General features: G+C 41.0%; 1 protein-coding gene and 1 long non-coding RNA gene across 2 annotated transcripts; one reads left to right on the top strand and one right to left on the bottom strand.

The window, feature by feature from the left end:
- Positions 1-12,576: 12,576 nt before the first annotated feature.
- ufl1 (UFM1-specific ligase 1) lies at positions 12,577-23,742 on the bottom strand. The gene is made up of 19 exons (XM_034579444.1): positions 23,472-23,742; positions 23,163-23,308; positions 22,945-22,973; positions 22,713-22,810; positions 21,613-21,727; positions 21,343-21,473; positions 19,662-19,720; positions 19,423-19,569; positions 17,521-17,696; positions 17,236-17,415; positions 17,011-17,134; positions 16,796-16,918; positions 16,465-16,585; positions 16,208-16,374; positions 15,273-15,403; positions 15,000-15,080; positions 14,819-14,904; positions 13,784-13,964; positions 12,577-13,023 (listed from the first exon to the last, which is right to left on the bottom strand). The coding sequence occupies exons 1-19, from the start codon at positions 23,546-23,548 to the stop codon at positions 12,805-12,807; spliced, it is 2,391 nt and encodes a 796-aa protein (XP_034435335.1). The 5' UTR covers positions 23,549-23,742; the 3' UTR covers positions 12,577-12,804.
- Positions 12,859-15,404, top strand: LOC117758088. Its single transcript, XR_004613231.1, has 5 exons — positions 12,859-12,996; positions 13,359-13,410; positions 13,744-13,931; positions 14,848-14,918; positions 15,197-15,404. It is a non-coding gene; the product is annotated as an uncharacterized LOC117758088 (long non-coding RNA).
- Positions 23,743-25,160: the final 1,418 nt, after the last annotated feature.

The following is a 25,160-nucleotide window of genomic DNA, read 5'->3' as shown; positions in this document are numbered from 1 at the left end:
TTTCAATGTTTTTGGATGTGCCTATTGATTAGTCCACTTGCCAGTCAGAATGCTGCTATATCTGGTGAAAATGTGCAATTTCAGTGTACTGTACTGTTGAATGTAATAAAGAAATAGACATTTCTTACCTTGGTAACCGGTCTGAAGTGGGCTCTTTGTTGGATGTGTTGTGGATAAATCAGTAGTTTCTTCTATTATTCATGTTGGCGTTGGATCATTAAAACTGGTAAATATTTCTAATGTTGTGGCTGATCAGTGTATTTTAGACTTTGTCAGGCCATGAAGTCATGTAAAATAATAGAAAGTAAAAAAGTAAGTGATAAATCACATCACTGATGGTTCGGAATAAGTAGTTTTGAAACAGGCCACAATGCAACACAATGCTAGATTAAAACAAATAAACAGTTTTAATGTTATGGCTGACTGGAGTTGACTAGGAGACGACCTACTTATGTCAGCTTTCCACTATCTATGTCACTCAGTGTCAACCTAGACTTTCTTTAATCTGTCTTTCTGAAAAACAATTAACATTTTCATGTTGTTTATTTTACATGGATAAATCTACCTACCATAAACACTTGCTGAAAACTTGAACTTTGTTTACATACAGCTCTCGTTGCTACTTTTTTGTCCATGATCTATCAACTTAAAATCTTTTTAGTGGATCTCTGCAGTGTAAAACATTGTGTTCATTTTGAACAGACAGAAAAGAAATGATGGAACAATGATATTGGATTATTTTCTAATTTGCCAGCCTTTTCTCCATAAACATAAACCAGCACTGGAACAGAGATTTGTTAAGATTAGATTGCAAAACCATTTTTGAGTTCCCTCCAGCCATGCCTATTTTACATTTTGTTTTCTTGTTCCAGCTATTAGAATATCAAATTTATCTGAGCATCATCGATTATAGTCACTTCTACTTCGGTCAGGTGAAAGAAGAAATCTCAGATACTGATGTACATTTTGTAATTTGATTGGTCAAACCAGACCAGTGTGGTTATTTTACCCATAAGTATCTTAATATAACAGGTCTTTGTAAGAGCAGCATTTTGTCTTGTTATGGGTTGATAATCCTGGAAGCCATTAAGAGCAGGCTACACTTTAAAAATATGGAACCAATACATCCCACCCCCTTCCATCGGACCTCTTGTCAAAGCTCCACCCCCAAATCCCTTGGACGCACACTGCCTACTGCTAGAAACCGACTTTTCCGTGACTGGCTCGCTGACTTCTGGCTGTTATCTCTGCTTTAGAGGTTTATGTCTCTCTGGCTTGTGAAGACTTCGGTCATTCACAATGAGAACACCTGCAGACTTTATTTCTTTTCCTTTTTTATGACGACTTTGTTTATTGATGGCTTTCAGGAAGGGAAGAGGATTTTAACAGGTAAGATAAGAAGTGTTTCAGAAACAAAATACCAACGCTACCTTTAAGGCCTCGACACATCAGGATTAGAAATGGAAAAAAACATGCTGGGCCCAAGTTAACACAGCTGAGATTCCAGAATTATATCTCACCTTTCACTTTTATTTAAACCTCTCCAGTAGGAAATATAATCCACTAAAAGAGCGACATTTGTTGTGACAGTAGCTCATGTGAGGTGCACATCTTTTGAGTAAACTGTTGGACTGTTAGCACCCAGGTTAGGCTGATGGCTTTGCAAGCTCATTGGCTCAGAGAGCTTTGACTTCATAGGCTGCAAAAAGGTGTCCAATGGTAAACAGAGCAGCAGTGGTTGAAGACACAGCAGTTCACCATTTGCTCTGTATTAGTCACTGCCCCCATCTTTCATGGCCCCACCAATGTGAACATGAACATCTTCCATTTGACACCAAATTTGTTTACATGAACATTAATATCTCTATATAAACCTAAATATAAGCGGGATACAGAGGCATGTACACATGATCCATATTTGTGTTTCCAGCTTTGATATGGGACAATAATGCGTCATTGTTGTATGACGCAAGGCTATAGAAAATTATCTGGTTTTGCTTTAGCAAAGTTAAAAAAGAAACAAAATGTACCTGATGCAAATCATCAGCTGCTCACCTCATATCTGATTCATTTTGCTTTTGCATTTCAAAGCATATCTGCATTTAAAAACATCATTACTGTTGGTGTAAGGCCTCCTGTTTGCCTGGTGTTTACGTGACGCCTCTGTGCAAGCTCTGCGTTAATTATCCTCCTCCCAGCGCATCACCTGTGTCTCCTCTTTCCACTCAGGGACTTCACTTCCTGCCATCGTCTCTGCTGAATGCTTTTGCGAGGGCGACACACGCCCGCCGTGCGTTTATGCATCACTCCTCCACACGGTGATTTCACGGGGGCCTGCCACTCACACTCCTCAGTCGAGTGAACAGCGTTCTGTGAAATGCAGCAAGTAGTAGTGGTGAATACCAGGGAGCTGCACCCGCTGCTGTGCCTGACAACCAGCCTCAGGTCTGTTTCCAGTCTCACAGATCTGTTGTTTTGTGAAGGAAGTGTGAGCTCACGTCCCTGCTCTCAATGTCCTGCACTACAGCACTACAGGTGTTAGGGGAAAAAGGGAACGTGTATTCATATTTTCTGTTGGTTTATGGTCATTCATTTCTGGTATTTATTGAGCTTATATTCATAAATTGACTGCACAGGAAAGCCCAGGACCATGTCAGGGGATTTCTTTGGAAAATCCAGAAATGCAGATTGATGGGGAACAGTGGCTCGGGGGTAAGCTCTCTGTAATCATGAAAAACATTTGCATATTTCTTATCCAGCCGTGCAGATGCTTTTGACTTCATGTATCCAGTGAATGAAGGTGTCTCTGCAATTTCTGCCTCCACCTTGGTGTTTGGGTGGAGGCAGAAATTGATTCTCTGTGTATTGAAAATGACATTTAACAAATTCAAATGTGCATAATCCTCACGCTCATAAACTACATTTCAAAGGTTTTTTTCTTATCTGAGCTCTACACTCCGCCGTGGTGACTGCTTTCTACATTGAGTCTGACTCTGGAACACAATTTGAACCTTGGACATTTGCACAAAAAGCCTCTTAAATAACTACCAACCCCTGAAGCCCTTTGTAGAAATTCAACCACAGTCTAATTTAAATAAATGAGAAGCTGCATCTTCATCAACAAATAACACAATCCTAGCATCTGTTAGAAAGAGGTAAATGTGATTGAAAACAACATTTTTCTCAGTATGTTAAATTGTATTTTCGATAATCTAATTCAGATATATGACTGAATGATATGGAGTTTATCAAAGCATTTCCCCATTTGTATGGTTTGCACTAATGAGTACAAAGTAAGGACATGAATGTGACACAACCCATATTCCTTACCCTAAACCAAATGCATTATGGGATACTTAACCTGACCACACATGGTTAAATCTAACCAGTTCAATTAAATTGTATTGGTGGTAAATCACAACACACATAATCTCAAGGCACTTTACATAAGGTCGAGACCTCACAATAACAGAGCCTGACTCGATGTGTGCATGTGTATGTATGTGTGTGAACCTATTTTTCTTACGTCTTTAAGACCGTCCCCAGCATAAACACTGGCCTTGTCAGGACCAGTCTATGGTCAGGACCAGTAGCAAAACATAATTTTTGAGGTCCTGATTAAGATTCGGGTTAAGATATGAATTGTGGTTAGGTTAAAGTTAGGGGTAGGCATTAATAGGTCATGGTAAAGGTTAGAGATAAGGTTTTGGTTAGGCTGTCCACGATGAATAGAAATCAATGCAAAGCTCTCATTAGAATAAGTAAACAAATACTTGTGTGTGTGAGTCTGTGTTTGCAGGGGGGCGTCTGCCTTGACTGGTTGGGTTGAGCGGAGAGACAAATGCACTATGTTGGCCGCTCTGCCAGTGACAGTGTAACAGAAAAACTGGTTTGGCCCATTCATTTTGAAAGAGTAACAGTCAACTCCCATCACTCAGCCAGCCAACCACATGTGTAACGTCATCATGAACTCCACTCTATCAACTAACTAAATAATATGGGTGGCTGTGGCTCAGGGGTTAGAGCTGTAGCACTCTAACCAGAAGGTCAGCAGTTTGATCCCAGTCTTCCCCTTTTTCCTAATGCCGAAGTGTCCTTGGGCAAGATACTGAACCCCAAATCGCCCCTTCTCATAGAGAAAGGTGCTGCACATAGATGCACTGTATGAATGTGTGTGCAGAAATAACAGAAACAGAAATAACATTTAATGTGCTAAATATCAGATCTATTCTGGATGTGTCAGAAATAGATTTTAGAGGCCGGGTGGCAAAGAGCTGGAAAACCATCTATCATGTGATTCAGTGAAAGCAGCCGCACAGTGTTTCAGTTAGAATGTAAAGAATCGAATGTTGTTTGTTCCACATTGGACACTTAAATACAACATTTTAATCCTGAATGAAAATTATTTAAAAATCATTTCAAAACTTTATCTTTCTTATAAAAAAACAAAGTCTAAAACTACCTGTTGCATGTGTAATGCATTTGATGAAGGGTTTTATTATATACTGTCTAAATCTAATCTTAGTGTGAAATTTGACTGTGAAAATGTTATTGCACATTTTAAGAATGAGAATACAACCACTGACTTTATTATAAATTTAAAGATTCTGTGTGGTAAATTTCACATCCATAAATGCAGAAGGCAACAAAATACCCCTGATTTCACAGAATTTCTATGTGGATTTAAAGAATGTTTTAAGACTCTACAATTTTAAAGATACAAAAAAAGTAACAAAACTTTCCAAATGTACAAAGAACTGACTTTTAAATGAGCAGTTCCCTCCTCTTTCTTCTATTTATCCCCCTTTATATTCATGTTATATATAATGTTTTTATATATTGTGTGTATGTACGCCCTTATTTTCCTAATTAATATTTATTTATCTGCATGACTGCTTATTTTACTGTACTGTCACTTTACCTGGATATTTTCTGTGTTGAGCGCACATCTGCAATGTGTGTTTATTTACACATTGGTAAATAAAGTCGTTTGAATGTGTAATGAATATGATTGTAAGTCAGTATTTAATTTAAAACCTTTCAGATCTGCCCACCTTCATGTCAGCCCAAAAGACACATCAAAGCCTCCCAGGCCATAATCTGTGTGGCCTGGGAGACATGAAAGCAGAGCAAATGAGGCGTCTGGCAACTGTCCGCATCACATGGGGAACACGGCCGGTCCAGAAAAGGTCAGCGGGTTGCTCCTATGAGCAGACATCAGACCTGCTACACCTCCGCTGACCCCTGTGACCTGTCGCCGCCGGATCGGCGCAGATAGTTCCGGTGAGACGAGGCCAGTTTGATCTGCTCCAGACGTGCGTTTATAAAGGATGGTGTTCTTAATCAGCTTCCTCCCTGGGATTCATTATGCAGCCAGCAGTGAGTAATGAGCGTATCCAGAGCTTTGAAGCTCACTGTAATCAGAGCACTGAAGGCGATTACTAAGCAACAGGAACTTGCACATGTCTCAGGAGGACGCGTGGTGATGGTGGATGGAGTGATGTTTGCGCGAGGAAAGAAGATTGAAGTCAAAGGCACTTGTGCTTGTATCACTGTGCTCGCGGCTCCAGCATCTTTACTCTATAATTTGAGTGCTGTGGTCCATGATTGTTGTTACAGCTAGAAACCAGAGAGTGACTGAAACAAGGGCTCATCATTCCTGCAGGTGGAAAATGTGGAGCGGCAGCACAGACAGTCAATTTGTGACAGATCTTAGCGGATGACACTTTGTGTTTTTGAACGTAGAAATATATAGTTACTCTAAACTATTACTCATTGATGTGTGATTGGATTTTAACACCATTAATTCTTTGCTACCTGGTTTTGGGACGAAAAATTTCCCACACACTGATGAGACATGTACACAGACATTTGAAACATTTTTTAATTAAAATCTTAAAGCTTATGAGATAAATTGTGATTTGTGAATATTAACAATACAATTAAAATTTGACTGCATTTTTTTAATTGGAAACTACAGATCGCTCGATGACATTTGGAAGACACATTTTTATAAGGTATAGGAAGAGTATAAAAAGCATTGAGTTGACAGATGGGAAATGTAGGATCTGCATCTCAGAGATGGTATGTTTTGAAGATGGAATAATATACAATTCAACTGAATTAAATTCAGTTCTATTTGTATGGGACCACATCACAACATACATTATCTCACACCATCAGTGGTGTTGGCTTTCTAAAATTATATTTTGCTTACACCCAGAAAATTGCCTTCACACCTGCCGTGTTGTGAAACTGATGTTCTTAAAATCCTAATGAGGAGCGAGCACTGGGATGTCCGGGTAACCTTGGATGTATTTTCTGAGAATCTTCAATTCTCTCAGGGAGCTTGTGTCCTCACCCTGTGGAATGTAGATGCCTGGGAATATGTATTCAGTTTGGAGAGGATCAGTGGCATCGTCTTGTTGCCCGTAGTGACAGTTATGCAATACTCAAATTACCTCATGAAGGCGTAACTAAAGGGTCAAGAAAACATAAGACTGCGCTGCCAGGACAATGGTCGGTTAACTCCTGAATCAATATGAGCGCTGTGATTGCTTAGGCTGTTGCTATGCACTGCCAAGGGAACCAGTGTCCCTGTAGTCATTAGTACATGGTGTGCGAAGGTGACTTCATGAGGGGCTTTTAGGTTTTTACATAAACAACATAAATCATTGACTAGATCAACATGGATTCAATTGACTGCATGAGCCACTTCCACATCACTGCAGTGTAATTTCACTGGGAGAATGTGTATAAGACTGCCTGCTCTCATTCATGATGGATTCTCACTGGAGCAAAATGAGAATAGGCGTCTTCGACACCTGCTCTTGTTTACATACTTGATTTCACTGTGGTCCTGTTAACATCCGGTATTCAGATTTGACATTTAGATATGATTTTAATCTGCGAGCCCAGTGTCGATGTTGAGATCTGATCCCTCTGTCCAGCTCACGTCACATCTCTTTTGCACAGCTCCAAAAAAACAAAAAACAACCAACTACAAAAAGGTCCACGAACAGAAGATCCACTAATTGCGTTATTGTTTTTGAGTGTCTTGAATAACATTGAGAGATGAGGAGGTGTGTTTACTGACAAATGTCTGCTCGCTGCTGCTACCTCAACGGCTTGAAACTGTCGATTTTTTCCGCCCATGTAGTTGGCGTATAGAATGTGGATTGTTTCAGTCAAATTCATCAGGAAGTTTAATAATATCGGTGATTGAATTTGATAATTAAGTGATTTTGAATTAGTAACTTAATGTCAAATCTTCATACACATCAGCAGAGCTTGGTCCTTGTGTGTGTTCATTTGATCTCATCTTGAAAAAGAGAAATCTACACACCTAAGCTTTTTAATTTGTCAGTAATTTGTCAGAATGCTCTTCTTGGCTCTTCGCTACTTCTGAAAGAAAAACAGTGTTGCCGTCTTAAATACCCACAGACCACGTGTATCTATCAGTGATACAGTATATATACATACCATAGTAGATATCATCATAAATGTACATAGAATTATGTACAAAATATAGAATTATACTCACGTGTAAAGCTCATGCCACATTGGAAGTTGGTGTTTCATTGCAGGTTCAGGGTAAATAAATGTGTCTCGATACTGTTTCTCTATCAGAAGTGTGAGGAAGAGCCTTGGTGCTAAAAACGTCACTGGCAAATAAATCCTTTAACATGAGCTTTAGCTGTGCTGATTTTCTCCTCATCAATCATTTTATGGTTTGTTGATCCTGCATCCATCAAAAGATTAAAACTGGATGTGTGTGTTGTTGCTATTTTTGTTCACTTTATCTGGAAAATGTAGCAGCATTTGACGCTAGAGCCTGTGAAAGTGATACACTGCAGATGTTTACTTTATCTATGAAATATGAAGTCGTCTCTGAGTATCATATTTGTCCCGTAAATCCTGCTCAGAGTTAAAAACAGCTTGAATGAGGATTATAATACTTTATCCAGCTCTGTGTGCATGCTGTATCTGCTATTTGGGAATCAAAAAGGAAGATGTGTGCTATCCATGAGTCTATTTCTTCTGTAGTCTGAAGGGATTAGTGTGGTTTTAACTTTGCGTCAGTATTTTGTGTTGGTATGAATCATATTCTGAGAGTAGGAGGCTGTTCCTCAACCTCTCGTTTTAGAACGAAATCCCTCTTTTGACATCTCACACGCCAAACCTGCAGGCTTTGGAGGAAGACAGAAAGAAATAGAAGGGGGGAAAAAAGAATCTGGCCTCAGCAAGGAGATGCCCGTTTCCATGGCGACGAGGAGCATGTGCTTAGGTGTATGATGACCTCACGCATACATATCCTCCTTGCCAGCCTCTTGTGCTGCCAGGACGCAGACAGTGCGTTTGCCTCCATGCGGCACATGGTGCAGTCACATGTCAGGATCTGCACTGGAGGAGGACTTTGTGTTCAAAACGTGACAAAGTGTGACATTTAGTGCCACAATGTATTGTTCAACTTTATTATTCTCCAGACCCAGATAGTTTCTCTGTTTTCTGACTTTCTTGAGATGGAAAACGTTAATGTCTGAAATAATAATAATAATAATAATAATAATAATTATTATTATTATTATTATAAACTGCATTTACATTGCACCTTTCAAAACACAGTTACAAGGTGCTTTACACGTTTAAATTGAAGGCAAACAACAGGAAACAATTAAAAGCAAATTTAAAGATCACACGGCAAATATTTGTTTTAACAGATGAGAATAAAACACTGTATGACATATAAAATATTACAATAGACAGTTAGATCCAAAGAAGAATAAAGCTCACCTTTAAAAATGGGTCTGTAAGAGAGATTTAAAGAGGATAAGGAGTTTGCCAGACAGATTTCCACAGGGAGACTGAGAGTGGAGAGTGGGAGCCCTGACAGGAGAGGTCTGGTCTCCTCTGATCCTCAGCCACGACTGTGGAATGGAGAGTAGGGCCTTCGCTGAGGACCTCAGGTTATGATACAAATGGTTTCAAGAGATGTGAAATGTACCAATCCAGAACGGGCCTTAGAAGTCTGCAATAAAATCTTGAAATCTATTAATAGACTATGAAGGAGGTAGAAGGCCTATAGTGAAACTTCAGGTTCTATGAAGTGGATGTTTTTCTCTCACTTACATCCAAATGCACACATTGCAACTAGGGTCCAGTAGTCCGGATAGTGCAGGAAGTCATCATTCTGGTAAGTATTATTTTTATTAATAAATGTCGAATGTGTAATTTTATTTTAGAACATAGGACAAGATGGTGAATATCCCTTATACCTCTGAAGTCTTGAAGTCACCAGCAGATGTTAGGGATCACCAGCAGATGTTAGGGATCACCAGCAGATGTTAGGGATCACCAGCAGATGTAAGGGATCACTAGCAGATGTTAGGGTTCATCAGCAGATGTTAGGGATCACTAGCAGATGTTAGGGATCACTAGCAGATGTTAGGGATCACTAGCAGATGTTAGGGATCACCAGCAGATGTAAGGGATCACTAGCAGATGTTAGGGTTCATCAGCAGATGTTAGGGATCACCAGCAGATGTTAGGGATCACTAGCAGATGTTAGGGATCACCAGCAGATGTTAGGGTTCACCAGCAGATGTTAGGGATCACTAGCAGATGTTAGGGTTCACCAGCAGATGTTAGGGATCACTAGCGGATGTTAGGGATCACTAGCAGATGTTAGGGTTCACCAGCAGATGTTAGGGATCACTAGCAGATGTTAGGGATCACTAGCAGATGTTAGGGATCACCAGCAGATGTTGGGGATCACCAGCAAATGTTAGGGATCACTAGCAGATGTTAGGGTTCACCAGCATATGTTAGGGATCACTAGCAGATGTTAGGGTTCACCAACAGATGTTAGGGATCACCAGCAGATGTTAGGGATCACTAGCAGATCTTAGGGTTCACCAGCAGATGTTAGGGATCACTAGCAGATCTTAGGGATCACTAGCAGATGTTAGGGATCACTAGCAGATGTTAGGGTTCACCAGCAGATGTTAGGGATCACCAGCAGATGTAATGGATCACCAGCGGATGTTAGGGATCACTAGCAGATGATAGGGTTCACTAGCAGATGTTAGGGTTCACCAGCAGATGTTAGGGATCACTAGCAGATGTTAGGGTTCACCAACAGATGTAATGGATCACCAGCGGATGTTAGGGATCACTAGCAGATGTTATGGATCACCAGCCAGACGATGTTGGGGATCACTAGCGGCAGCAGGTGTTAGGGATCACCAGCAAATGATCACCTGGGTGTCCCCATCTTGGGGCCCAGTTGGGGTCTTTCCTCCTGATCCAGAGCCAGTAGCTGCAACATTCTGCAGTCTGCAATATTTGTTGCTCTGCATTAGTCTCGACAACAAGTTAGATCCAATGTCATTCTTAGAAAGCAGAGGATTCAAAGGCTTTGTTGGATCCTATATACAGCATCCCTAGAAGGAAGACCTTGAAGCTCTAAGATGCAGAGAAAATAAAAAGGCTGTGGCTGCTTCACACCTGATATGTGGAAATCTTTTATCATGGATGTCTGCCCACAGTGACACAAAGCTTCAATACAGAGGAGATGAAGATGGCCAATGTCATTTTGGGGTTAAAGAAATATCACATGGCAGCTCACCAACGCTGAGGCTGAGAATATCCTGATAGCAGAGAGGAGTGGGCCCTCAAAGCAAAACAATTACAATACCATGTGCAAACACACTAAACATGTAAAACATCACAACCTCTGCCAACTAGTGCTGGTTAGATTTCTCAGCCAAGACAGTAGACCTTGAGCCAATCCGCATTCTGGTATAAAAAAAAAGTGGAGCAATTTAAATCAAGATCTACATTGAGAGGCAGACATAATGTTTAAATGTTGACCCTCTCTACCCATAAAGTTGAGCTAAGTAACCAGTGTATTTAAGTAATAATAATAATAATAATAATAACAATAATTATTATTATTATTAAAAACTGTATTTATATTCCCCCTTAAAAATGTTACAAGTTAAAATTGAAGGTAAACAACAGGAAACAATTAAAAGCAAATTTAAAGATCACACAGACAAAAATAAGAAATGTTACAGATGAGAAGAAATAAAGAAATAAAATACTGTATGAAAAATGTAATTACTACAATAGACGGTTAGATCCAGAAGAAGAATAAAGCACACCTATAAAAATGGGTCTGTAAGAGAGATTTAAAGAGGATAAGGAGTTTGCCAGACAGATTTCCACAGGGAGATTGAGAGTGGAGAGTGGGAGCCCTGACAGGAAAGGTGTGGTCTCCTCTGATCCTCAGCCACGACTGTGGAATGGAGAGTAGGGCCTTCGCTGAGGACCTCGGGTTATGATACAAATGCTTTCAAGAGATGCGAAAAAAGTACAAGTCCAGAACGGGCCTTAGAAGTCTGCAATAACATTTTTTAATAAATTTTAAAATTTACTGGAAGCCAGTGAAGAGAAGCTTCAATGATAATCTGGTCTGTAGAGATAGAGGTGAGTATTATTAAGTGCTCAATTATCTGAGGAAAGAGATTTGTATCTTAAATAAATCTCCTCCCCATGTCAAGATGTTGTAGCATCAGACAGTGTGTGGTGGTCAGGATGAAACTGTTACTGTATTTTCTGTAAATCACTGGATGTCAATGTTATTTCTATCATTGAATCTTTGTTCCAGCAGAGTCAGGAAGGGTTTTGACTGCACATCTGCCCTCCGTTAGTCATACCATCATAACGGAGCTAAGTGTCTGACTAGCCACCTACTATCATGGTATACAGACAGAGAGGATCTCTTTGTGGTCCTCTATAACCGAATACACATTTCTCAGTGGGCTGCTGTGAAGTCTCAGTTGGCTGTTGTTGCCCCCTAGTGTTACAAAGAAGAACGTGCACATATTTTATTCAAACCTTTAGTTATATGTATATGCAGTTCCACATGTTGCCACGAGAGACTTTATGCATTTTTCGATGTCCTGTTTCTCACTCACTTTCTGTGATACAGGCACTTGATTATTTATTAGAAGTTGAGTTGGACAGTATCTCATTAAAGTTTACACATTTACTGAATGTGTAACTTCTCAGGCCTCAAATCACGTAGTTTTAATCAGGAGATGTGCTCACTTTTAGTGTGCACATCTCCTAGACTCGTCCTAGAGTCTGTATGAGTAGAACAGGAGGTAGAGCTCTGAGTTTGGGTTCAGGAGGCAGACACCCTCACTTCATCTAAGGTTAAACTTTCTCTGATAAAGTTTATTGTTAGAGTTTTATCAGGTGAGCTACTGGAAAAACTCCCACATCATCAGTTGGAGTACCACCCCCCCCCCCACTTGTGGTAACTGTGTGGTTATAAGTCTTAACCTTATTACATTTAGTGCCTTGAGATGATGTATATTGTGAAATGATTTAAATTTGAGTGCTCTGTTACTGAAAGCTTCAGAACGAGCACGTTGCTTTGCCCACTGCTGTTCTAAGGCTTAAGAATTCAATTTCCATTTAAACGTTACAGGTATGTGGAGAAACATGTCAGTATTGTTGACATAGAAATGACATTTGACTACGAACAATTGAAGGGCACACGTGGGGGAAGAGCTGAGCTTTTAATGAATGCATGAAAATCAGAACCTCATTGAGGATTTTCATGTTAATTGGGTTTTACAATGAGACATCCCACACAGGAATTATGTCCACATGGATAAATCACAAAAATACAGTTCTTTCAACTCACGAAGTAGTCCTGCAAGTATTTATCTGATAATTTAAGACCATAAAAACTTCATCGTTGAACAATCACTCTTCTCCTCTTTGTAATGTTCAGTCCTCGTTGACAGATGTTTTCCTCTGGGACAGCACCAGCTCCTTCACCTGAGGTGCCAGGGTCATAAGCTGCGAGCGGACGCTCCGGGCCTCCTCCTCCTGCTCCTCCACCTTGTCGGCCTCGACCTCTGCCTCCTCCTGTTTCCTGCCCTGACTCTGGCTCACCAGCTGCTTCACCACCAGGCTCTGGTAGGCCGACAGCAGCTGCTGCTGCTCCTGCAGAAACACATGGACGCAAGATAACATTTCAGCAGTTTAACTCGATGAACAGACGCTCTATTACACCGACACTGCGGCAGATGGAGATTACAGACATCTGCTGAGTCTGAAAAGTGGATGTAAACAATCGGAAGATGAAGTGATGCGTTGCCAACATTTGCTGACGCATTTAGAGCCCACTGAAGCACAAACACGGCCATTATGACTGAGATAAAGATGTACTATTTTAGGTTTCCCACACCTGTTTATGGATCAAAAATAAACAGCCCCGAATGCATTTTGCGCAGTCTGTTACATTTTCATATGATAGTTTCCTCTTTGTGTCTCCACAGACCGTGTTTCCATGTCTACAGTGGAGGGACAGGACCTGGTATTTGCATACAGGTTTGTGTTGGGGACAAAACTCTGGTAATACAATAACATAAGAGAAATAGGCTTAAAGACACTGATTTTACTCAGCTCCTTCAGACTGGTCAAACTTCAGCTGACCTTGAGGATGTATTTTTGCAGAGAATAAAGACTTTGGCTGTGTCTGAGTGGGACTTTAGTTATGGACATAGTATTGGCCATAAGTATTTGGACAGTTACACATCTGTTCTTCAGGCTCTGAGCTTCAGCACATTTAAGCTCCATGGTTTATGTCATTATAGAAGGAAATAGAAGGATGTATATATTTTACATCTTAAAAGTTTTTGACAGTTCTAAAAATGTTGACAGCACTGGTTAGGCTTTTGGTCACAGTGAGTGTCAGACATACTGTAGGTATTCGGCCTGTGAGAATGCCGATGATCTGAGGCACGCAGCGTCCCGGAGCGTGCAGCATGCACTGGGTGTTGGCCTGAAACAGCAGCACACTGGTCAGATGGAGAACCAGAGCCGGGTCCTCCGTTTCCTTGAGCTGCTCGGTGAGGGCCTGACGGTGCAGGAACAGGGCCTGTCTGCAAACACACAAACACATGCGTTAACAAATCACTAATTAAAGGGGACAAGACCTGTGATGCTCATTTCCAGGTCAATATCTTTATTCTAAAGCCTCTTTTCCACTGGTCAAAAACCTACAAACACCCACTCACTTCTCGCTTTTGTCTGCAATGGGAATGGATACAATCACAAATCACTCCCATGTCAAATGACTCTGCAGTAGACCCAGGTGACTAAAGGCTCCTGCTCCGATCGGTATTGAGGGAAACATGACACCTGGGTGAATGTGCTAATTTGGCAAGACAGCGAGGTGAGAGTGCCTGGGTTGCCGGTGTGTTTGTGATGTTGCACTCAGTAAAGAAAGAGCACAAAGTCAATGTCAATGGGAAAAGAGCCAATAGCCTGTTTTCGTAGGTTTACCTGCGTTTGTACCCACGTACACACTAATTATGGTGCAAAAGAGGTATAATAGAGAAGCTATGTGTGATTTACTTTAAAAAAAAAAATCTATCTCAAACTGACAATTACAACAGCTCCTCAGTTGAGCCTCTGACTGAAACAGGCAATATTCTCTAAGACCTACTTAAAAGCACACTTTCTTCTAATTGAGCAAACCTCTGGAAAGTGCATCAAGTGTTTGTGAGCTCCACCTCATCCTCTAACCAATGTGGAAGTTCTGAAAGCAAACTGTTAAACTAAGTAACTCGTAAAAAACTTCGGAGCAGATTTTACTTTTTATGTTTGTTTACTTCATACATTTTTTATATTTGCTACATTTAATACAAGGATCAGATTTTATACCAGCATATACATGTATTTCAGTACATAAGGAAACACATAGAAGGCCCCTTGAAGAAAAAAAAATCATTACCTCTCCTTTTTCTTGTCTCCCTTCTTCAGCATGAATCCACACACTTCAGCAGAAGTCTCTATGTTGGTCAGAAAGTCTTCAATCGTCTGATGAAAACAAGGTGAAGACTGTTTTTATATTTTATCCATCACACAGAAGCAGCAGCTGCTCATGTACCTGACAGGAAACATGCTGGACTCACTTTGCCAATCAGACAGTTGTGCAGCTTCATGAGAGGTCCTTTAGTCTCCACTGACAGTTTGCCCAGAATCTTCACTCTGACCTGAGGCGACATGTCAGAGACGATCAACATCCAGTCCACGGTAACAACTCCCACAGTGCATTTCACACAATGACACATGGTGTTAAAACTCTAAGTTGATCTAAATCTGATGCCAGGCTCTCTGACGGATCCTCGCTCCCTGAGGCTTCTTCAATTCGAACACAGAAGACATGAGAAAAAGTGTTTCCTGACCTCGTTGGTGATGGAGCCTGGGTTCTCCACAGACATCATCAGGTCAGCAGCCAGGAAGTTCACCAGGATGTTGGTGACGTCTGTGCACACAGTCTTCAGGACGTGCTTTGCAATGTTGACCTGTGTGTCATCTGCATGAACAAAATATTTCTGTTAAATTCATTATAGAATAAATTAAGGCTCCTATATGACGTGTGATTTTGGGCTGTAGAGAGACATGTGGTGGTCGACAGTCGATGATAGACCCCGTTCAGACCTGGTTTTATCATCCGACCTGCGGCTTCATCCATACTACTACTATTTTGTTGCACACTTTTTGAATTCGTGTTCATACCAACACGCTTGAAAACACGAGGACTCACATACACTGGGCATGCACCTGCTGGTGTAAATAGAAAGGCATGCGCGTCCCACTGGACACAGGAATTGTTGCAGATTGCTCAAACAATAGCTCGGCTCCTACACATGCTAGATATAACAACTAGTTGTATCATTGTAAAATACAGAGTTTAACTGCACAACAGCTGTTAGCAAAGACAACAGGGTCAGCAATGCGTGTAATTGATTATTAATGTTGCGTTCTACACTGAGGCTTGTTTTATCCCAGAAGAGGATCATGTGATAAAAGCCTGACGAATCGGCGAAAGCTGCATTGTGACCAAAAAGACCCAAGAGACTGTGAGTCTACCTCATTGCTTCCAAACATGTCTGTTTCTGCCCGTCCAGAATAAAACGCAGCCTCGGACTTATTAAACTGAAACGGGGTCAGCTGCGTTTCCGAACTTCTATCTAAGCTGTAGGAATTCAACTGTGTCCTGGGCAACATTGACTGCCTACTCCTCTGAGCTGCTAGTTTCATTATCAATCCAAAGTATTTCTACTATTCTTAGTGTCAGTATTCTTTTTTTTCCATTTGTGGCAGGAGAAGGATTTACCAGCGAAGAACTTGGTGCCCTTTTCAAAGAGTCGGATGTTGTTGTACAGGTTGGTGATCTCCTCCTGCAGATCCTTCATGCTCTTCTTCTTGTTGGCCCCTGATGGAGAGCTGGTGGAGGACATGAACACTGCTCGCAGCACCTCCTGATAGGCTTTCATGAGAGGCCTGTGGAGACATAAACAGTCAGGTAATGTCCTTGCTGTTCTCCCTGATCTTTGGAGAAGTTCTCACTTCAGACAGAAACCTGTGTTTTACCTCACTAAATTCTCTGCCAGCTCAGAGAGGATTTCTTCAGGGCAGTCACTCACTCTCTGCTCTAAAACAGCCACGATCTCCTCCGGGGCCATAAAGGGGGCCTCAGTCTGTCTGCTGCGATCTTGGCAAAGGTAACACACAAGCTAATTAGTCTCATAGGAAAAGTACATTTGACTTTGTCTTCCATGATAAAAAACCCAGGAGAGAGATTTCGAGCCAACCAGCCATTACACTCTTGTTACAGTAGAATGCCCAACTGAAAAGGCTTAATGTGCGTACAGTGACATTATATCCCCGTGAAGATAAAATAGCTTTGTGGCCCTCAGCATACTTTGCTGTGAAGGTCCGTTTTCCTCATCACTGTCCTCGTCTCTCCTGCCTTTCTTCTTGGTTTTACGAATACGGATTTCCCTGGCGTTGCCTCCTCCGCCTGATTTCACACTGCCACTGCCCTCTGAGAGACAGAGAGTTAAGAGATGTCATAGAATCATAGATAATTAAAATGAATGCTGTGTGTCATGGTGAGATGGGGCTGTTTTAACTAACCTGTCGCCTTCTTCCTGCGTTCAGCTTCTCTCTTCTCCTTTTTTGACGGAGCCGAGTTGTCTGTCATAGACGATTGCTTCAGATCATCCTCAGTTATCAGAAACACAGGGTTGTTCTTGACTTCCTAAAAATCACATCACACAAAACACGAACACTGTTCTTTCAAATCTGTAAAAATCACCTATATATGATCAAAGACTTTTCTTTGGTGTGACAGTGGAAGACCTTCTGAGCTTTCTGCTGCATGGCATCGTCAAATAACGACAGGCAGTTGCTGATGAATTTCTCACTGACGACCACCGTGCCTCCCAGTACTCTGGCAGAAGACTGGACATCAGTATTTCTCATAGCCTGGTTGATCAGGATCCCAACGTCCTCCATCGACAGGCAGCTGGGCAGAATCGGCTACAGCAGCCAGAGTCAGATGAGAGAAAATTAAGTACTTTTTTTTTTTAAACAAAAAAATAACAATGAATTTAATAGCAGTTAACTTAAGCCCTGGGTGAGCACCTGTATGTCAGTCCACGTGGCAGAGCTGACAGCTTCCTCCACAGAGGCCTCCACCTGGTCGACCAGAGTCTGACCCACACAGGCGGCCCTGAGGAACAGCAGCTTGTTGGACTTGAAGCGTTTTCTGATGTAGCTGGGGGGGTCGGGGATCCCCAGCCTGATCAACGCGTCAAACTCTGCAGGAAGAGAACTTCATCGGTTACACGCAACCCTACTGCAGACACTTCACATAGCGACGGTGAATCTGAGTTTATGCGTGACACAAGGGGTTAATGGGTTACCGGGAGTCATGCCATGAGCCTCCTTTATACAGTTAAGATGACCTCTCATTATGCAGGTTTTGTCTGTTTACACTGAACCAGAGAAAGCTGACATAACACCACCCCTGTGTGTGATTTTAGATATCATGCAGACGTTCTGGAATCAGATGCATGACTCGCACTGTGTCTCTCTAACACACTTTAAATCACTACTTAAAACACATCTGTTCTCCTTGGCTTTCTCCTCGAGTTGAGTACGTTTTTATCCCAGCTTATCGTATATCTTATATTTTATTTTACTTATATTTTATTTTTACTACTTGCACTGAGATGTATTACATGTTACTGTCCTCTTGTTGTACCATTACACTACATTACACTTGTGAAGCACTTAGGTCAACCAAGTTGTTTTAAATGTGCTATATAAATAAAATTGACATTGACATGTTTTTTATATTGTTTTGTGTCTTCAATTACATTAATTGAAAATTACATCCCAGGTTTAACTCTGCTCATGGAGAAACATCCACATGTCAACATCTCAATTTATGTTTCTCAAGTTTTCCATTAAAGAGTTTGAAAGGAATCTAAGAAGTTGCAATAAAATATCAGAATTTAGTGCATTGAAATTAAATGCACATTCTGGGTTTAACTCAAAAGACTCGAGTTGTCATCTAGCCTTTTTAAACACCTCTTCAACCTGAGTGTATTCAGGACCCCCCTAAAAACAAAAGGGTAGACAAAAAGTCCTGAGTGCTTTAGGAACAGACGAAGCGAATCAACATGGCGGCCACTTAAGGTAAAATGCTCATAAATGTAAGAATTAAAATTTGCTAAATAACCATGAAAAAATGTCTAAATCTGAAATATCTTATTTTAATCCAGTAGCAATTGAAAATGTAATTGAATCGCTGTGACAAGCGCTATTCATGCCATCAAAACAAGAATGTAAACAGTCTGAGTGAGAGTAACAAGTAACGTTCGTTACTCCCGTGTCCGTATATGAAGTTTGAAAAATTGTCAAGCCGCAATTTTTGCAAACTTCATGTTAGAATGTTTTCAGTGCGTGTCTATGGACAGGACTAACGTGGAAATAACCAATGTAAACACACTAACTGTGTATTGATCAATCGATCAATCAGCAGCTGTCAGATGTGTCACTATTATAAAGTTGGTTGATAACGGTTGTTAATATAATAACGGTAGTTGATATCATTTGTCACTGTAATAATGTTGGTTAGCTGCTGATGACGTAGCGAGTTGTGTCCCAGTTCCTAGGGGAAGAGTTTCTAGCCCTCCCCCTTGTGGCCCCGTTTGGAGGAGGACACTCGCAGTAAGGTCCACTTCATATCTACTGGTAGGGCCAAGGGAGAGGAATTGGGACAGGGCCAAAGTCTTGTAAACATGGAGGCAGTCACATGTTTGTTAATGCTTGACTTGCCCTGGTCTGTCAAAAATATATTTATGAGGAATCATATAAACACTTTCTGCACAGATTTTGCAAGAATCATTAACTTAAAATAAAAATAGAGGAGAGTCACTTACAAAGTAGGAAGGAATAAGGTCAATGGTGAGAAATGAAATGGGAAACAACAAAAATGTGATTTAAAAACAAACAAACAATTGCAATACAAAAACATACCTAAATATCCGTTCTGCTGGAGGAAGGAGTCCACCCAGGAATTCTGCGTTTTGGAGTAAATATCGGGGATGTACACAGCTTTGTCCTGTCGCCCTCCAACCACGCTTCCTTTCAGACGTCCAGTATTCACCAACTCCTCCAGGACAGCTGATAACAACAAAGTTCCATGTGATTAAAACTCACTGTGTAACAAAGAGTCAAATAAACAACTCTCAAACATCAGAGGAGTCTCTTCTTACTGTACAGAAGGTGTTCCTGAAATCCAAAAGCTCCGATCATGCTGCTCACAGGTGTCGGCCTACAGAAGGAAGATAAACATTTCACATCACATTCAAAACAACACAAATAAGAAAGTCAATGGGTCTCATGCATGAACAGTTTTGTATTTCTCTCCTGCATCTCAGTGTTCTGACTCACATTCACCAAAATCCCTCTTCACTGCACAAAATCACTTGTTTCAACTTAATGAACACCAGCACGTTGCTCTGTAAGGCCACATGTTCTGGTGTTTGTGTAAAAGTTTCATTCACAAAAATATTACCAGAAACTCAAAGTAGGATTTCACACTACAGTGAGAAATCAATGAAAACATAACAAATCTGGCAGCATGGATAATCACATTAGAGGCCCAGTTTTCAATAATTTTGATTATTTTGACATTTATCATATTTAACTCCATATAAATTCACATTGGGGTTTTATTAGGGCTGGGCAATTTAACCAAAAATGTGTCAAAACCGACATTCATAACCTTTAACCGACCGAATACTTTCCTAGCGCTGGGTTTCACCACTGATGTCTCCAATCTGTTTGATTCCGATTTACAAGATCCTGATTCAATTCGATTTGATTCAATATCGATTCAATTATGGATATTTCATTGTACAATACCTGTTTTGCTTGGATATGAAAGACATTTTCAGAGAACTAATGCTTTAAACTGTGCAAGGAAGCCTCTAGCTTGCTGCAGTATTTAAAATATGAAAACAAATTTTGTTGGATGATATTTTGTCACAGAAATAATAGTGACAAATTATATTATTGTCATAATTTAGAAACCATTTTACATCATTGATATGATAATATTATAGTAGCATAATAAGAAACCTTTCAATGAGCGATGAACTTTGAATTCTTAAGAATATTCAGAGGGCCTGTGTGTGTGTAAACTCTGTCTTGCTCCGTCTTCAGACACAGATGTGAGAGGAGACTCCCTCCCTTGCTAAAATGTTTCCGCTGTTCCTATGTAAAATGGGGTCACTCATAGGAAAAGGCATATATTAAAAGGTCGATTCCTCCTTTTTATGAATCGATATTGGATCATTTAAATGAAGATCGATTTTAATCAGATAATCGATTTTTTTAATCCAGCCCTATACTTTCCCCAATGCGTGCATTCAAGAACTGTCAGGTATTCACTGCGTTCTGTGCTGTGTCTGTCCCCCACACTCCTGCAGACAGGAGAGAAGTTCTTCCCACAGATTATGATGCAGTGTAGTGTTTTAACTTTGTGCAGAGGAAGCGGCGCCCTGTTTATCAAGGAACATATATACGAGTTCAGCAGGTTTTTATAAAGAGCAGCTCAACGTGTGAGGGATTAGAAAAGAGCAGAGGAGCAGAGTCGCTTGTTGACCGACACTGAGTAATGCACCGAGTGATGAGCCCCCTTGGCGGATGTAATAGAATAACCGTTCATTAATTGAGGTTTAAGTTTGAAATAATCGGGATATGGATTTGAAGTCTTATCCCCCAACCCTCGGTACTATATGAGTACCTGTACATGCTGGTCTGACTGGCCTGTTAAACATGTTGAAGTACAAGAAAACTTGTGGCCACAGCAAGTTGTCTACTATCACTTGCGTCGTCCACTAAGTTGTTTACAGGAGTGGTTCTTGTATGACATATCTGAACACTGTTTACCTTGTGATGGCGCTGAAGAGTCCTCGTATTCTGGCTTTGTGTCGAGCAACAAAAGCTGGAGTGAATATGACTCCCTTGTTGTACTGGTCCATTTCTCCTTGGATAAGCTTCCCAAGACGCTTCGACAACTCCTGAGATAGAAACAGTGAAGTCAGCGATGTAATAATACGCGTGTGTGTGTAAAGAAGCTCAGGTCAACTACCAGGAGGAATCTAAATACAAAGTTTATTAGCAAATGTAACATGAGATTTTTTCAGCAATGTATTTCACCTCAGACAAGAAATCTCCGGGGAGGTCATAACTTTTGCAAAGTTCTGCAATACTGATCAGACCAGCCTCCTGCAGTTTGTCGTTCACCTCCTCAGCTAAACGGTTCAGGTACGAGCTGCGGACAACACAAGATGATCAAACCACACATCAGTTCACATTCACCAGGTTTGTTCCCTAATAAAGTTTTTGTCTTTTCACATCTTGCTGTTACCCTCTTAAGAATTTGTCTCTGTCTCTCTTAAGCTGCTTTCAAAACATGCAGTGAACTCCGGATCATCTCATGACATTTTCCAGAGGGGCTGGATGTGAGAAAGCAAAGTTCCGAATCAGAGCCTCCGGACTCCCTCCAGAGTGTCTTTAGCCAGCCCCCTAGTAAAATATCTGGACAATGTCTGAATGGGCGGATGTGACAACACAGCTGGAGATCCTCCACAGGATTCACTGTGAGCGAGTGGGCATGTTGATGATATTTCTAACACGCAACGGATGCAAAAACTAACCAAATATCGCGGGATGAAAAAGTGGTGCAACACACAAAGATGAAAAGAGAGCTTTAGGCGATAAGAGCAGGGGCCGGGGTCAATGTGCTGAAAACACATGATCTTCACAGCAGACCCAATTCTGCGGACATTCTTCAGAGTTCATGTCCGAAAACGACTTTACTGAAATACTCCAAACACCTGCACTTTTGTCTGTCTGCTATCCTGGTCTTGTGTCGTGCCTCACTCTGTCACCTGACAACTTATGGGTTAGGGTTAACAACTACAGTTATCATTTAGAGTCTACTTTTGATCTGTGTGTTTCAACTGGCTAAGAGCAATAGTGTCGCAATAGTGTCAAAAGTGTCTGATGGGGTTATATTATACTATATTTTGAATACAGAACTACAGACAACACTGCCTTTTAATTGCAAGATTCAACACCTGCAGTAGCATGCCGAAGTTTGTAGTGTAAAGTGCTCTGAGTGGTCGCGAAGTCTAGAAGAGCTCTAGATAAATACAGTCCACTTATCATACGGAACATATGAGGGCACTCTGGATCCTGTTTCATGGTGAGACAGGCGGTCTCCAGCACCAATGTGCAACTATTGTCATACTCACTCATCAATGAGTTGTCCCAGTATGAGCTGAACGTCTCTATCAGACTTCACGATGTCACTCGCTCTGTTTTCAACATGGACCCAGTCCACATTGAGAATCTGCAGGAAAGGAAGAAGGTCAGGACAACATTTCCAGGACGTTTGAGTAGTAGACTGGTCTGGCTCTGAAGGTTCATAGACATATGGTGCAGGACACAGCTCAGAACACACAGTGACATTTACACTTCACGAACCTGCTGGAGGTCGACGATGTTGACTCGCCCTGTGAAAGGAAATGACAGGACTGATTTAGTGTCAGCACGTCTACTCCAGAATACAACAATAGTTGACCGTACTCCCACAGCCTGAGACCACTTCTAAATGGTTTATATGGTGATGTGAAGGCTCTTGTAGTGACAGTCGACCATCTGGACCACGTTGGGTCTACTTTGTGTATGGCTGGGACACTGACCTCCATGCACGTACAGCTCATCTCGGATCTCTCTGCTGATCTGTGCCGGGGTGATGTACTCTTTCCCATCGAGCGTGTGCACCACATCCAGCTTCTTGTCCTGAACCAGTTTTGTGATGATCTCGATACAGTTCCTCTCGGACAGCCTGTGGAGAGTTTCACAGCAGATGTCAGTGACGGTGTTACCCTGCCACTTGCAGACATGTAGTTTCCCCACTCTCTAGTTATTGTTAACGACAGCTGTTATCAGAGAGGAGACAAGTCACAGCTTTCAAACCAGACACCGTTAGCTCCGCTGCTAGCACTTACCTTTGCACCGTGTCAGCAAACTGAGCTCTCTGGAAGTCCGCGGCGAGCCGGCGAATTTCTTCCCAGTCGGCCGCCATGTTTTCCAACTTGAAGTGTCGGTAAAGTGAGTCGGCTGTCGGAGCTTTCCTGGACACTTCCCTTCCACAGCGGGTTAGCTAGCTGAGAAGACGCCTCTCTCTCTGTTAGCCACACGTCACCATACAGTGACGTGTACGGTGAGCCGCGAGGTACAAATCTCATCCGCTCACAGCTTCCTGCACCGTGGTCTCTGTGTGGGCTGAGAAACTGAACCAACGAGGCCTTAAACAGGATCAGTACAGATACATCAGAGCTTTGACTTATCTATAATATACAGAAATATTGGAACGATAAACTAAAGCTCTTAATAATCAAGCCCCATCATATATTAAAGAGTTAATGGCACCATGTGGTCCCAATAGATCACAAAATACAGGCTCTCTCTCTCTCAAGATCCAGATCCACTACTGAACAACTATTATTATTATTATTGTCTGGTCTCTTTCTCCTCTCCTCTCTTCCCCTGTTTACTGAGCTCACGTTGCTTCATTAGATGCAGGACAAACAGACGTGAGAACTTATTTGTCCCTGCTGTCACTGACCTTTTAAATACCCTTACATGAGTGTATTGATTATTTATTGTTCAGATTGTTTACGTTTTCATGTTGTATCTTTTTTCTTTTTCCACAGTTGCCAAAGTATTTACTCATAATGGGAACTGTTGGGTTTCTCTATAATTGTTAGTGCTTTGAGATAATGGGTGTTTTGATTTAGTGCTATACAAATCCAAAATTAATTTAGTTGAATTAACAATAGGGAGTGCAACCCAACACAGTTTTAGGGAGAGTCAAAAACTTCAATATTTTATTAAAACATAGTTATGTATATTTGAAAAACAGCTGTGGGTAAATTTTTCCCGTTGGCAGTTCTGGTGATCATTTTGACAAAGAACCTCTACTCTAATCTTTTTTCTCTCCTCTTTATTTTTTTCAAGAATTGTAGGTGTATATAAAAAATAACGTCTGCCATGTCAATGGACACGGACATAATCTAGTCCTGCACCCTCCCTGTGGATCTTTTTCTAAATATATATATATAAAATAGTGTAGCACCAAATCACAACAGTATTATTTCAAGGCACTTCACATACCAGAGACCTTACAATATTATAGAGGAAACCAAAAGGTCCCACAATGAGCAAACAGTCTGCGACGGTGGAGAGGAAAACCTCCTTTTAACAGGATCATGCAGGATATTTCAAAATAGTACATTATGAAGTGAAGTAAGAGACAAAATATGACTATAATGTTTATATCATAGTTATAGCAGCATTCCCTCCTAGCTGTGAGCATAACCTGGCATGCAGCGTTCATCTTGGCAACATGAAGCTCGATAAAGTCTCTATTGGAGGGGATGGAGAGATAGGGTGTGTGGTATCTTTTTAGCAACAGTGTATGATGCCTTTGGCTACATTTATCTGAAGAATAAGAGCATTAACAAAAGAAATGCACATGTGATGAATGACATACATATGATCCTGATCAAAGATTTACCTGATTGAAGAATACAACAAGTGAAGTCAGTGTAAATCTAACCAGACAATTTTATATGTATATACATGTTTAACTTTAATGTGTCCACTATCTCCAAAAGGATACTCTCTTTTTTGTA

The sequence above is a fragment of the Hippoglossus hippoglossus genome, chromosome 24, assembly GCF_009819705.1.
Source record: "Hippoglossus hippoglossus isolate fHipHip1 chromosome 24, fHipHip1.pri, whole genome shotgun sequence".
Lineage (NCBI taxonomy): Eukaryota > Metazoa > Chordata > Actinopteri > Pleuronectiformes > Pleuronectidae > Hippoglossus > Hippoglossus hippoglossus.
Note: the sequence above shows the minus strand (reverse complement) of the source record. Positions and strands in the feature narration are given on the sequence as shown.

What these genes read in the sequence shown, in the direction of transcription:
- ufl1 (XM_034579444.1), bottom strand. Translation starts at nt 23,548, where the DNA reads ATGGCGGCCGACTGGGAAGAAATTCGCCGGCTCGCCGCGGACTTCCAG. An exon ending in TTTGCTGACACGGTGCAAAG is followed by an intron (nt 23,309 to 23,471) that starts GTAAGTGCTAGC and finishes AACTCTCCACAG; the next exon opens with GCTGTCCGAGAGGAACTGTA. An exon ending in CAGGCTCCATCACCAACGAG is followed by an intron (nt 15,081 to 15,272) that starts GTCAGGAAACAC and finishes ATGTCGCCTCAG; the next exon opens with GTCAGAGTGAAGATTCTGGG.